This window comes from Alternaria viburni (genome assembly GCF_023758015.1).
Source record: "Alternaria viburni strain BMP 2772 chromosome Unknown scaffold_4, whole genome shotgun sequence".
Classification (NCBI taxonomy): domain Eukaryota; kingdom Fungi; phylum Ascomycota; class Dothideomycetes; order Pleosporales; family Pleosporaceae; genus Alternaria; species Alternaria viburni.
The window spans coordinates 1,104,234-1,118,059 of NW_026055773.1; the positions used below are offsets into that span (position 1 = coordinate 1,104,234).

Consider the following 13,826-nt stretch of genomic DNA (forward strand, 5'->3'; position numbering starts at 1 on the left):
TATAGGGCAGCTAGATCTATGGGTAGCAGTAATGTATGACTGTCATCGCTGTGGTTAGAAGTTCGATACAGATTGGCTGGTAATGTGTGTAGCTTTCTTGTTCATGAGCATGCATTTTCGCATCAATGGCTGGGAGCGGGTGGGAGTGGAAGTAGAAGCGCTGCGGACCCTGAGTGAAGTTCAGCCCTACCATAAAAGTCTTGAGCCCCGCCACATGATTCCACCAGACCCCGCGACGCGCTCAACCACGACATAGACGCGCAAAATGGAAGACGACAGAGCTGCGACCAACTTGGGGCCCGATGCCGAGCAGGGCATGCCAGAAGAGGCTGTGCCCGTGCGGAAACAACCGAAGCGACGTTTTGTGGGCAGAAAGACGGCGGAAAAGGCGGGCGAGCAGCAGGCGGATCCCAATGCCAACATTGAGGATTCCAGCGCGATACAAGGTGTGAGGAGCCCGTACACAGAAGATTAGTAATACCCCTAGCTAACAATCATCCAAGTTGCCCAGCCTCGACGTACCGCTCGTGTCTTGAACGCGATCCCCGACGACATCCTCCACGACCAGGAGATCAACGACGCCATCGCCCTCCTGCCTCCAAACTACAGCTTCGAGATCCACAAATGTATACATCGCATACGGACGTCAGGCGCCAAGTCAATAGCCCTGCAGTTCCCAGAGGGCCTCCTGCTGTTCGCGACGACTATATCCGATATCCTGACGCGATTCTGCCCCGGTACTTCGACGCTGATAATGGGTGATGTCACGTACGGCGCGTGCTGTATAGACGACTATACTGCTAGAGCGCTGGGATGCGATCTGCTCATACACTACGCGCACAGCTGTCTGATACCGGTAGCAGTAACGAAGATCGCAACACTGTACATCTTCGTCTCCATCAGCATCGATACCCAACATCTGATCAACACCATCACCGAGAATTTTCCCGTGGGAAAGAGCATCGCGTTAGTTGGTACCATTCAGTTCAACGCTACAATACACGGCATCGTGCCGATACTACGGAAGGAAGGATACAACCCGTTTGTGCCACAGATTGCGCCTTTGTCCAAGGGCGAGATTCTAGGATGCACGTCACCGTCCATGGCCATCAAGCCAGGCCAGCTCAACGCGCGAGGCAAAGAGGAGGAAGTACCGGACATGATACTATATCTCGGCGACGGACGCTTCCACCTCGAGAGCGCTATGATCGCCAATCCACACATACCCGCATACCGCTATGACCCCTACTCGCGGCGGCTTACACACGAGACTTATGAACATGATTCACTGTACGATTTACGACGCACTGCCATTCTCACAGCTCGGAAAGCTCGTACATGGGGCGTTATCCTCGGTTCGCTAGGACGACAAGGAAACCCACATACACTGACGCTCATCGAAAACGAGCTGGCACGCCAAGGCATCAAATGCGTAAATCTGCTCATGTCCGAGATCTTCCCTGGTAAACTGGCAATGATGTCCGATGTAGAGGCTTGGGTACAGATTGCGTGTCCTAGATTGAGCATTGACTGGGGCTACGCGTTTCCCAGGCCGTTGCTAAGTCCTTATGAGGCGCTTGTCACGCTTGGAGTAAGAGACGCACCATGGTTGGAGGAAGACGACACAGTGAGGAGAGTCGAGGCCAAGGACAGAAAGAACCTCTATCCTATGGACTTTTACGCAAAAGAGGGCTTGGGACGGACTACGGTAGATCATGTGAAAGCTGCGGAAGTAGCAGTTGGGGCATGAGGAACTACAAAGCGTGCATTGGTTTGGCGTCTTTCTCTGCTAGTTTACACTAAATCCGCCTACCGATCTGATCACACATAAGACTGGAACTGATATTGGTACACAATCCATTGGCCAACCCCGACGCCCCGACCAATGGATTATGTACCAATATCAGTTCCATTCTGATGTGTGATCAGATCGGTAGGTGGGATACTCATCAAATTTGGAAAACTATTTTAGTGATACCCAAGGCAACTTGCAGCCAGAGACGAAAATGCTATACACTAAATTTGAATTATTGCGTGGCGCCACTTGCTACTTCGACTCCTCCGCGTCTCCGTGTCTCTACGTCGCGGACGGGTAGTTGGGATAAGCTATGGCCGCCTGCCGCTTGCTCTCCTCTTTCACCGCGACACTATCAAAGGAACACTTCGCACTAGCAAAAACAAAAGCACAGACACTCGCGATATCACCGTTAGGCTCCCATCTTGGTCGATTGCTCTCTACGACACATTGACCGTTGACCTGGGATCTTCCACTATACTGCGACTAATTGATCCGCAACTCGCTGCTGCTTGACCAGCGCGACCATGTCGTCAGCAATATCTCCCCCACCCATCCTCCAGACCGACACCATCCCGTCCAGCATGACTCTACCTCCGGCTACACCGAGCCCTCTGAAGCGGAAGCCATCAGTCAACTCCTCTCCTACTCGGGAGTTTCCAAAGAGAGCGCGACGAGATACCCAAGCACCGCTCACCAAGGACACCCTAGTTTCTACAAAACATTACGCTATTTATTTCCACAACCTCCTCGAGGACCCGGAGACTGCCAGTCACCAGCTCCTCATTGCATCTCCCGTCTTCGAGACCACCCAGAAAGCCATGCGTGACCACGCTACACAAGAGATCGAGGCAAATGTAAAGTGGGGAGCAACAAAGGAGCTAAGCACTAATCGTCTCTACGAGATCCTGAATAGCAAGAACCATGTCGTTCTACGCTACGAAATGGATATTGTCTTCCCCGCCATCGAAGACGCGGACGGCGTGAAGCAGTGGAGCCGCGCGAGCGAGCTGGACGCTTTGCCAGTACAGTACGGTCTGTGTGTTGAGTATCTCAATGACAACTACGAAGAGGAAGAAGGAGCAGAGCGGTCCTTGGTCATCACTTTTGGTAGTTTGGGTGAAGCTAAACACGCCATGAAAAAGTCGGCGGCGGCGTACATTGGCAGCTCCAGTGGAGTCAAAGTGTCTGAAAGATGTATTGAAATGGTAGGGGAAGAAGGACAGATTCTCCGGAAGTACAAGATTGAAGAGGGTAGGAGAGACGCACAGGGTAGGTTTGTGAGGCAAGAAGACTTGTATTTTGAGCTGAGCGGTGCAGATGAACTTCCGCCCGCGCCCGAGACATTGGAAACGTCTGCACCGCCATCTCCTCAGCCGATTGCTGCTCCAGCCGTTACTGCAATCGTACGCCAAGCTACACCAAGAGTCGCATCAAACAGTCCTGCTCCCAAGACCCCCGAACCAGAAGCTGTTCCCGGCACACGCCGCCAATCTGCTCGGATCAAGGTCGAGACTCAGGCCGCTAAGGATATGAAGGAAGAACAACTTAAGATCGAGCCCAAGCCCAAGCCTCAGCCTAAACCGAGAGCTCCAGCTCAACCCAAGCCCCCCGCAAAGCCCAGAACGCCAGCTAGATCCAAAGGCAAAGGCAAAGTTCCAGCCCAAGATCCAGTCGATACAACCCCTCACTGCACTTGTGGCGGCCTTGACGACGGTAGCTTGATGATCGGCTGCGATAACGACGCTTGCCCAATTGGGTGGTATCATGGTCGTTGCATCGGCATCTCCAAGGCGATTCCGAAGAACAAAGAATGGTATTGTGCCACGTGTACGAAAGAGATGGAGAACAACAGGGATACGGGTGTTGAGACGGCACGTGGTAAGACGCCTGTGAAGAAGAGAGGTAGCGGTGGTGGCGTAAAGACAAAGGCGAAGGCGAAGGCGAGGAAAAGGAAGTAGGAGTAGGTGGATTGATGGGAAGGTTGGCTGTAGTGACTGTGGAATTGTGCGCTGATTGGCATAGTCTTCCTGGGGCTTGTCAGTATGTGTGATATGATAGTAATTCAGTATGTAAACAGACGGTCTTACCGTCCACGTTCGAACTCCAATGACGTTCTCCTGTTTTTCCACATTCCAAGCTATGTCTCTTTCATATCTACTTTCGGTCTCTGATACTGCGCCGGTGTCTTGATAACACGATGTAATAAGGCATGTCCAAACCATGAGCTGATAAGGAAGAAGATGATAAACCCAATGGTGATGTTGTCCATTTCCAGTTGACGCACTGCGCAAAGGTCCGGTCAGGTGGAGAAGATGGCAGATTTCCGCACGTCGTGTTCAGGTTTAGTGCTCGGGTATGTGAGAAGCGGAAGCGTGTGATGCACAGGATGCAGTTACCAACCAAGGAAACTGTGTTTGGGGCCATGAGGTGGGTGCGTATCACAAGGCGGCAGTGACGCATGACTGTGCCTGTCAGCAAACGCCTTCCGCTTCCTAACCACACGCAACGTAGTTAGGTCAGCTTCTCGGTTCAGCAAGACGGGATTTGGTAGTATATCAAGTAGCATCGGCACTATCAGCGTATGATTCGTACGAAATGAAGCGCGTAATGGGTATCTGATTCGCTATGCAAAACGCCAAAGCAATGCTCTCAGCTCTTATCCCCAAATCTATCCAAAGCTGCGCTCAGTCAATTTCTGGCATCAACTCATCGTCGTCGACGAGGTCTGGGTCAACCTTGCTTCCCAGATCGGTGTCTTCCAGAAACGAACGACCACGGAGTGCTTCGGGTAGGTACTCCTGTTTCACTTTGCCGTCTAGATAGTGCGGGTTGTACTTGTATCCCTCTCCATAGCCCATGTCCTTCATCAACTTGGTTGGCGCGTTGCGTATGTGATGCGGTATGGGTAGTGCTGCAACGCCTGGCTCCTTCAACGCATCGTAAGCGTTGTTCATTCCCCGGTATGCACGCGTAGATTTCGGTGAGAGTGAGAGGGCGATAACGGCGTGGGCGAGGTTGATGCGGCATTCTGGCATGCCAATCTTCTCACAGGCGGAGTATGTGGCTGTCGCGAGGGAGAGCATCGAGTTGTCTGCCAGTCCAACGTCTTCGGATGCGACGACGATGAGCCGCCGGGCTATGTATCGTGGGTCCTCGCCAGACTCGAGCATGCGTGCTAAGTAGTATAATGCCGCGTCGGGGTCGGAGCCTCGTATTGACTTGTGCAGTGCGGATATGGTATCGTAGTGTTGGTCGCCGGCGCGGTCGTATACGAGGGTTTTGGTAAGACTCTGTTGAATCTTCTCTTTGGTCATGTCAGGCTGCTTCGCAAGGCTCATGGCGAGTTCGAGAAGATTCAGGGCTGTTCTGGCGTCGCCGTCAGAGAAGCGGGCGAAGTATTCCAGCATCGGCTTGTCTAGGATGGGGGATGTGACGTTGTCTACGGCCATGGCGCGCTCGAGTATTCGTACCAAGTGGTCTTCTTTGAGGTCGTCAAGCGTAAAGGTTCGACATCTTGACAGCAAAGCTGAGATGACCTTAAATGATGGGTTCTCGGTTGTTGCGGCTATGAGGGTTATGGTGCCTGACTCTACAGGCCCAAGGAAGGCGTCTTGTTGCGTCTTTGAGAAGCGATGTAGCTCGTCGCAGAAAACGATGGTCTTTCGACCTGTCAGCTGCAGGTCTCTAAAGGCCTCTGCGAAGATCTTGCGCACTTCCTCCAACTTTGTGCTTGTGCTGTTGATCTCGACGAAGCGTGAACCGGATGTGTTGGCGATGAGTCTGGCGATGGTGGTTTTGCCTAGAGAATGGGTTAGCCTCAATTGGAGCGCGAAGGATATGTAGAAAGTGCTACCTGTTCCTGGTCTCCCCCAGAGTACCATTGACGGTAGTCTGCCTTCGTCAACCATGCCTCGAAGCACGCCGCCGGGTCCCACCAGCTCTTGACCATAGACATCATCCAATGACATTGGCCTCATGCGCTCCGCCAGTGGCATGGCATCTTCGACAGCCTTGAGTTTCCGCGCCCGTTTCGGGGCAGATGGTGATTGCTGCTCCCCATTGGCTTGTGTATCCGGCGCTTCTTCGAGAGGTCGTTTTGTACCTGGCGGAGGTGTCTTTGATATCTCTATCCGTTGCGTCGCGGTCGGCGGTGCTGGCTGTGCGGGTGGTGACGAGGTTGGGTGTCCATTCTTCTGTGTCGCGCCCGGAGGTTTGCGTGCGCCCGGCGTAAAGAAGCTATACGCCTTGCCCAGGTTAGGCGTGCCTTGAGGTTCTGGCTCGAGCAGGAACTCCTCGCAGCCGCTGTCGATGTGTTCGTTGATTCGGGCGTCTTTGACGGCTTTAGTGCAGATGGGGCAGTCGACCATGTCGAAGATGAGTGGCTCGGCGCACGCGACGCGAATTATTCTGGGGTAACGCGACGAGCGAGGCCGGCGCTATTTCGGATTTGTCCCCGCTTGATGACGGCAGACGACGGACTGGAGCACGCAATGCTAGACGCTGCAGTTGGTGACTCTTCTGGGTTTACTCATCTTCCAATGCCATTGCCATGCGAAGCATCGTGACTCCGGCTCTCAGATCCATCCGAACCTCCCCAAAGAGACAATCCGCAGCTTCAAGGTGCCCCACCAGCTGTCCCCCTCTCCGAGCCATGTCAGCGACAACACGAAGGGAAGACCCCTTCAAGCCCGCGAAGAGAGTCGCGGGCCAGAAGCAGGATGTCTGGTAGGTCAGCAAGCCTCAAAGTCCTACAAATACTAATAATGGCAGGTCCATCGTCAATGAAGCCGCCGCGGCCTCGCCCGTGCAGCCCATCGTCAACATGGGCCAGGGCTTCTTTGGCTACAACCCTCCCAAGTTCGTCCTCGATGCCGCCAAGGCTGCGCTCGACCAAGTAGACTGCAACCAGTACTCGCCCACCAAAGGCCGCCCGCGGTTAAAGAAGGCCATTGCCGATGCCTACTCGCCCTTCTTCGGTCGCACGATAGATCCCGACAAGGAAGTCACAATCACCACAGGCGCAAATGAGGGTATGCTCAGCGCTTTCATGGGCTTCTTGGAGGAGGGCGACGAGGTCATCGTCTTCGAGCCCTTCTTCGACCAGTACATTAGCAACATCGAGATGCCAGGCGGGAAGGTCGTCTACGTGCCTCTTCACCCTCCCAAAGACGGCGCGACCAAGACAACGTCCGCAGCCGAATGGAGTCTAGACATGAAGGAGCTGGAGGCTGCCATTACACCCAAGACCCGCATGATTGTCATCAACTCTCCGCACAACCCAATTGGCAAGGTCTTTTCCAAGGATGAGCTGCAAGCCATTGGCGACCTCTGCGTCAAGCACAACATCATCATCCTCTCAGACGAGGTCTACGACCGTCTATACTACGTCCCTTTTACTCGTGTCGCCACTCTGTCACCAGAGATCGCCAAGCTCACATTGACAGTTGGTTCAGGAGGAAAGAACTTCTACGCCACCGGTTGGAGAGTAGGCTGGCTGATTGGACCCGAGCATCTGATCAAGTACGTCAGTGCAGCCCACACACGAATCTGCTACAGCAGTGTCTCGCCGCTCCAAGAAGCCACCGCAATTGGGTTTGAGCAAGCTGATGCCCACAACTTCTGGGACGAATCGAAAAAAGAGATGAAGGCCAAGATCGACAAGTTCACTGCTGTCTTCAATGAGCTTGGGCTACCCTACTCGGATCCCGAAGGCGGATACTTTGTTTTGGTAAACATGTCCAAGGTCAAGTTGCCAAGCGACTATGAGTTTCCTCCTCACGTTGCGGAGAGACCAAGAGACTTCCAGCTCAGTTGGTTCTTGATCAAAGAAGTTGGTGTAGCGGCTATCCCTCCAACTGAATTCTTCACGCCAGGAAACGCGCACATCGTGGAAGATTGGCTACGGTTCGCCGTGTGCAAGAACGATGACGTGCTGGAGCAGGCCATGGAGAGGCTGAGGAGTCTTAAGAAGTATATTCAGGAATGAAACCACCACATCGCTGATCAGAAATGACAAAACAGGGTTTTTCGGATTCTCGTGATATTTCTCTCGTAATGTGTCCCTCAAGACCTTTTGCAGAACCGTCCAGGTCTTTGTCTGATCGTGTCTGTCGCCCGTCAACACCACGCCGCACGCGCTTTTCAGTCTCCGCCCCACGATTACGTTGCTCAAAGTACTTATTACAAAGGCGACTTGTGTGGCGTAAATATGAAGGAATTAGCTCTGATACCAAACTGACTCACGACCCACTCGCTCGTTTGCCAGTCACTCTCTGATTACTTCCCCTTCACTTCCCCGAATCCACTCAACCGCTCATTCTGTCACGACCCCCACCACCGGCCTACTTAGTCACTTACCTACTTCAACCACGTCGCGTTCACGCAACTCAGACAGCGCACCACTACCAACATGCACATCACAAGCCTGCTGTTCGCCCTCTGGCTACCCATCCTCGCTGTCGCTCTAGCGCAAAGCGGAAGCTCGGCCACAACACTCACAACAAAGCCATCGCCCATATCTCCGCGGTCTATCTCACCAGCTTTACAAAGCATCTACGATGTCCTAGACATCTTGTCGCCCGGTCAACCTCATCCTACACTTACACCACCCAAGTCCACGTCTACGTCCACGTCCACCACCGAGTCAGGTAGTACATTCATTATTACAACCACACCGGGCGTAGGAGTGGTGGTGACAGTTATTTCACTCACGACATTACGGAGTACGATGACCCCGCCGCGGTCGCTTCTTTCCACTACGACTTCATGGACAACACTAAGCCAGGTTGCGGGACGTAGGCGGCAGCAGGAGGAGACGGGCGAGGCGGCTTTTGCTCCTGTCAACACACGTCTACCCGCAGCGGAGAGGGACTCGGAGCGAGAAGGAGAGGTCGGGGGAATGCATTGAGGAGACTTCACTCTGTCCCGCGTATGTAGGGGAGGTGAATGACCAGAGGGGAACGACCTTACCGGGAAGTTGCTGGATGTCAATGGCGGGATTGGAAGATGGTTATCTAGAGACAACGGGTGTGTGCGGTGTATTCTGACGGGAGATGTAATGGAAAGGCGGACGGAACGCCCAGGGTTGCATGATAGAAAGAAACATTAATGGTCAGGGCTGCTATAGGGTGTGGTGAGATGGCACGGGTGCAACATCGTACATGGGTTCTTTCATTCGATACTCCCATTGGTCGATCGCTTATTCTTGATTGCACTTGCACTGCATCGATAGTCTCGAAGGATGTGCAGAAGATGTAGTGGTATCATGTACTCATTGATTCATTATATATCAGATCATTACTCGTCATCGTCATATACTTCTCGGTCTTGGAAGACCAGGAACTCGCCAGCATCGTCGCCTACAATCTTCTGCCACACCTCTTTGACATTATCAAGCACTGCGTCATCGAAGGCGAGGTCCATGGAGGGAGGTGGAAAGCGAATGACATGGTCGGTATCGGTCGGTAACGTCTCCGATCCGGATGACGATTGCTGCTGGTATTCGACAGACCATAATATGGTAGGAGATGGCGAGACGTCTTCCGCAGACAACAACGAGTCTACAGCTTTCTGAAGCAGAGCAAACCCATCTCGGCCGCTCACCGATGTCGAAGCATATAGTACACCTGGGGTATAGTCAGTAACATGAAGCTAGAAGACCATGCATTGACAATGTAGAGGATGTGCCGTTGTATCAGGTTGTCAGAGTTAATGTCTTCAATGGTATTCAGACAATGTAGATAAGTATTCGTAAGGTTTGTTCATCATAACAGCGTAGGGGTGAAGTAATAGAAAAAACTTACATTGACCAGAGGGGCATTCGCCAGTGTCGCTCGAATGCACAAAGACGTGAACTGGCGGAAGCTCTTCAGCTTGCGACTCCAGCGTCAAAGATCCGGGCGGGAAGACAACGACAGCAGCGGCTGGTGCTGGTGCTTCCTCGGCGATGGGAGGGAATAGATGCGACAAAGAGGATGACACAATGGTCATCGACTTGCAGTATGTATCCTCAGAAGCAGATGAGGAATTTCCTCCTACGATCCACTTCGCGGTGACAACTTCGCCATCTTTCAGGCGAAGCTTTGTACCATTCTCGGTTGTCTCCGGGGCGCTGTCAGTGGGTGGAGTTACGCCTTTTCCAAGGACATAGACACCACCACCCACAGCACAGGCTCGACACGAGACTTGGCTAATCTCTGACAGGCCACCCCACTTCGGTATGACGGCGCCAAAACCAGCACCGAATACTCCGATCGAACGTAGATGTGTCGCGATTCTTGGTAGAGCGTATTCGGTTGTCGTACGGTCTGCCCTGGTGGGCGAGAGCGTCAAAGCCATCAGAGGTCCTTGCAGACTGGCTGGAACCTTGAACTGCTCCGACAAGAAGCTCGAGAAGGGCTGCTGACGGTGCTCCTCCCAAACTTCAGTCTGTTCCTCGTACTCGCTGATGAAGCGCAAGAACTTCATCAAGGCGCGCTTGGCTTTGAAGTCGAGGTCGTGATCCTGGAAGACATCCTCGCGGCCGTTGGGCACCTTCAGTAGTCTTCCATGCGATGACGAGCTTTCGCCCGGTGCATCGGCAGAGTATACCCACCAGGTACCGACAGCAAGAAACTCGAGTTGACGGTAGACCCTCGACGAGACGAGGTAGCCAAGCAGCGAGGAGCGCGCGTAGATGACCTGGGGGCTTAGAGACAGGCTGTATGCCCTCGAGAAGGATAGCGCGGGGCCTGAACCAGTAGCCTCAGGCTTGGTGACTGCGACGTGGGAGAAGGCAGCATTCGAGGTTTCTGCGATGCATTAGCGACAGTCTACCCATTCAACGTCATCCCTACTTACCACCACTCATTCGCTGCGCCCACTCTTCAGCTTCTTGCAAGCTAAAGGCAGCCTCGGCACCGCCGTAGTAGTCATTCTCGTCGACATGGAGGATCTTCTTGTCGGAGCGCGACAAAGCTCTTCACGCGCTGCGTCAGTCAGATCGCGTCCAGCCTCGCCGACGAGCAAGATACATACAAAGCGAGAAGAGACTGCTGCAGGCCAGTGCCTACGATGAGAACATCCCACTCAGTGTTGTCGAGGGTTTCCATGTTGGAGCTGTAGGAAAAGATTGAAATGTCGGAGGAAGATGGTAGCGCCATTTTAGCGTGGGTGACTAAGCGGGGCCTGGTGACAAAATCTGTCGCTGGCTGCCGAGGAGCTTTCTTCATCATCGCGCACGCTCAGGGCATCCCGGCATTACGTATGGCCTGTCCGAAAAGCAGCCTGGTCTTCACTGATCGGGACTTGTGCGCGTGAGAAGAATATCTCGTCCGGTATCTACTGCTTTGGATTTCACCTGAATTAGCGGCTCGAATGTGGCGATACATCACCTTAAGACACGCGATAGCTCGTTTGAATGCGTATGAAATGAATGCGCTTTGGGCATTTTCCCAGTAATGGCTACGCATAAGGGGGGAAGGTCGGTCCATGCGACAATGCAATTCTTCTTAAAGAGATGGCTGGCACGATCTGATCTGATCAGCTACCCATGACATGGAGAACCTTTGCTCACGCCTGATTGCCCTCCACCAATCGTGAGATGCTCTCAACGATTCCGACTATATCTTGCGGGTCGAAGCCCAGCCCAGTCTCACACTCAATCACATTCATCTCATCCTGCTTCATCGCAGCGATGATCTCGCTGATAGAATCCTTATGACTGTCATATCGCTTATCGAAGACATCGCCTGCCCTTCCGCGACTCACAAACCTCTCTCTTGCCACTTCTCGATCAGTACACAATGCTAATACCCAAGTATTGCCATTGGGCTGCCATATATCTTTGACACTCTCCTTGAAGGTCTCCCACCGATCCACTCCCCTAGGAAAGCCATCTATCAGGATCCGTACGTTTGGCGGAACAACGCCATCAGGGAAAATCCGCTCCCGAACGTACTTGGGTGTTCTGTTGGACGGCGCCAGTGTTCCTGCTTTGACGTTCTTGGCGAGATCTCCCAGCTCCTCTACCGACAGCTTGCATTTTATGCGAGCGGGATGGCCAGTCGAGTTTGAGGAGACCAGGTTACGGAGCTCATTGCCGAGGGAGAAGTGGTCTAGGTTGAAGTGTTTGGCTAGAATGGTGCATATCGTCGACTTGCCGGCGCAGGGAGGGCCGAGGACGAAGATGAGAAGGGGCGGGGATGGTTCATGTGGTTCGGGTGCAGAGATGTGCAATATAGACTGGGGGTTGTTATCGGTGCTCATGGTTTGGGTGGTGTGTACGATATGCGCATCGACAGTTAGAGAGACGAGGTCGTTTGTGCATCGAGAGTTGACTATATAGTTAATATACTTCACACGTTCTTTGACTTCACGCAAGTGCTGCCCGCTCGTGCTAGCCCTCGACTTACACAGCGTTTATATGTAGGAGGTGCTGACAGTCCAGCGACGTTGTAATTGTTTAGTGTCGCATTGTCAACATGCTCTTTAGCTACAGTGCTCTCGTGTATCTGCGTGTCAGCCTCTTGCTTCACCATCGTCCTCGTGTGCCCTGATGTCTTCTTCCTTGTCCCATACTTTGTGTCCCGCGACCCACGTTTGTAGCACTTCGCCTTGCTCATTCAATACCGTCAAGTCTGCTCTTCTACCCTCCTTTAGCACACCTCTTCCACCTTCTCCGTCAACGCCCATAAAGGCAGCCACGTTTTCTGTAACCGTGCCCACAGCCTCTGCGATTCCACATCCAGACCAATCCATCAAGTTTCTCACACTCTGCTGGAGGGGTATACAGCCACCGATCAACGTGTCGGTTCCGGCAATTGTCGCCCGTGTACCATTCTTCACCTGTTCAAAAGGAATCTGCGAGTGGCCAGGATATGTTCCGTTCTTGAGTGAAGCAAGTTCAATGCTGTCTGTTATCAGAATCGACCGCTTTGGGCTTGAGCGATGAAGCAAAGACACGGTATTGGGATGCAGATGCTCTCCGTCCGCAATGATGGTATACCACGGCGGTGCGACCTTTCCTGTTTCCGGTAGCGAGACCAGGCCAGCTAATCCAGGCGCTCGTGATGCCCAAGCTGGCATGGCATTCAAGGTATGTGTTAATCCACTTGCTCCAGCCTTCAGCCCCGCCAATCCTTGTTCATACGTGGCAGTAGAATGGCCCATTGCTACTTTGATGCCCTGCGACGTAAGCGATTTGATAAGTGCAGCTGAATCTTGAAGTTCTGGTGCGACGGTCACAAGTTTGACAGTAGATTGCAGGTTAGTGGATCCGTACACAGTCGAAGGGGAGGTTGAGCATGGATGAAAGAGGGAGCTGTTGTGCGCGCCCTTCTTATCTGGATGTAGATATGGTCCTTCGGTATGAGCTCCGAGCAGGGATGCTGAAGAGGAAATCTGCCGTGGCTTCAAAGAGGGAAGAATCTGGAGCTGTGTCAGTAGACTGGCACAATGTATGCACTTATCGATCGTTCAATTGCACGACAAAGGTGTCACAGTACGCTACATTTGTCTCACCTTTTGGAATTCATTACTCTTTACAGTTGGTAGGGTTGCCCAGAATCCGGTGACACCTTGAGTTGCGTAGTACCTTGCGATATCATCGATCTTGGTCGCATATGTCTTTTCGTTCTCACAATGTGTGAAGTGGAAGCCGTTTGCCCCATTGGTGTGTAGTTCCAGAAAGCCTGGAGCTATGATACTGTCTTCCAAGTCGATGGCCTCGCCCCCAATGTAGCCTTCTCTTTTTAAGATAAGTCCAGACTCATCTGAGATAACGAGATGGTCCTCGACAAGCTCGCCATTGAGGATGTAGCGACAATTGGTGAAGAGAGTGAACCAGCCTGACATCATGTAAACCTGGCCAATAGCGCGCTCGAAATAGGTCGCGGGTAACTTCCGTTAGCAAGGCGTGAGCAAGGAGATCATGAGTCGTTCCAAGGTGGAGGGGACGATCAGCCCCACCATGCCCTGATTGGCCAATGCAGCCACAGCATGTGCATTGACGTCATTATAGGCGGATCTCGCGATCCATGAACGCGACAGC

At 52.9% G+C, this 13,826-nt stretch overlaps 7 protein-coding genes across 7 annotated transcripts; 3 read left to right on the forward strand and 4 right to left on the reverse strand.

Annotated features, from left to right (window-relative positions):
* Positions 1 to 265: 265 nt before the first annotated feature.
* DPH1 (Diphthamide biosynthesis protein 1) lies at positions 266 to 1,750 on the forward strand (the record flags this gene model as incomplete). The annotated part of the gene is made up of 2 exons (XM_049351536.1): positions 266 to 446; positions 504 to 1,750. The coding sequence occupies 2 exons, from the start codon at positions 266 to 268 to the stop codon at positions 1,748 to 1,750; spliced, it is 1,428 nt and encodes a 475-aa protein (XP_049214174.1).
* A 572-nt stretch (positions 1,751 to 2,322) lies between these two features.
* Positions 2,323 to 3,756, forward strand: J4E79_002639 (uncharacterized protein; the record flags this gene model as incomplete). Its single annotated transcript, XM_049351537.1, has 1 exon — positions 2,323 to 3,756. One exon carries the CDS (start codon positions 2,323 to 2,325, stop codon positions 3,754 to 3,756), a length of 1,434 nt encoding a protein of 477 aa, XP_049214175.1.
* A 726-nt stretch (positions 3,757 to 4,482) lies between these two features.
* J4E79_002640 (uncharacterized protein) lies at positions 4,483 to 6,165 on the reverse strand (the record flags this gene model as incomplete). The annotated part of the gene is made up of 2 exons (XM_049351538.1): positions 4,483 to 5,597; positions 5,652 to 6,165. 2 exons carry the CDS (start codon positions 6,163 to 6,165, stop codon positions 4,483 to 4,485), a joined length of 1,629 nt encoding a protein of 542 aa, XP_049214176.1.
* A 284-nt stretch (positions 6,166 to 6,449) lies between these two features.
* J4E79_002641 (uncharacterized protein) lies at positions 6,450 to 7,784 on the forward strand (the record flags this gene model as incomplete). Its single annotated transcript, XM_049351539.1, has 2 exons — positions 6,450 to 6,523; positions 6,569 to 7,784. 2 exons carry the CDS (start codon positions 6,450 to 6,452, stop codon positions 7,782 to 7,784), a joined length of 1,290 nt encoding a protein of 429 aa, XP_049214177.1.
* A 1,310-nt stretch (positions 7,785 to 9,094) lies between these two features.
* J4E79_002642 (uncharacterized protein) lies at positions 9,095 to 10,938 on the reverse strand (the record flags this gene model as incomplete). The annotated part of the gene is made up of 4 exons (XM_049351540.1): positions 9,095 to 9,423; positions 9,601 to 10,587; positions 10,637 to 10,755; positions 10,814 to 10,938. The coding sequence occupies 4 exons, from the start codon at positions 10,936 to 10,938 to the stop codon at positions 9,095 to 9,097; spliced, it is 1,560 nt and encodes a 519-aa protein (XP_049214178.1).
* Positions 10,939 to 11,347: 409 nt separating this feature from the next.
* J4E79_002643 (uncharacterized protein) lies at positions 11,348 to 12,043 on the reverse strand (the record flags this gene model as incomplete). The annotated part of the gene is made up of 2 exons (XM_049351541.1): positions 11,348 to 11,660; positions 11,736 to 12,043. 2 exons carry the CDS (start codon positions 12,041 to 12,043, stop codon positions 11,348 to 11,350), a joined length of 621 nt encoding a protein of 206 aa, XP_049214179.1.
* A 252-nt stretch (positions 12,044 to 12,295) lies between these two features.
* On the reverse strand, positions 12,296 to 13,630 carry J4E79_002644 (uncharacterized protein; the record flags this gene model as incomplete). Its single annotated transcript, XM_049351542.1, has 2 exons — positions 12,296 to 13,204; positions 13,298 to 13,630. The coding sequence occupies 2 exons, from the start codon at positions 13,628 to 13,630 to the stop codon at positions 12,296 to 12,298; spliced, it is 1,242 nt and encodes a 413-aa protein (XP_049214180.1).
* Positions 13,631 to 13,826: the final 196 nt, after the last annotated feature.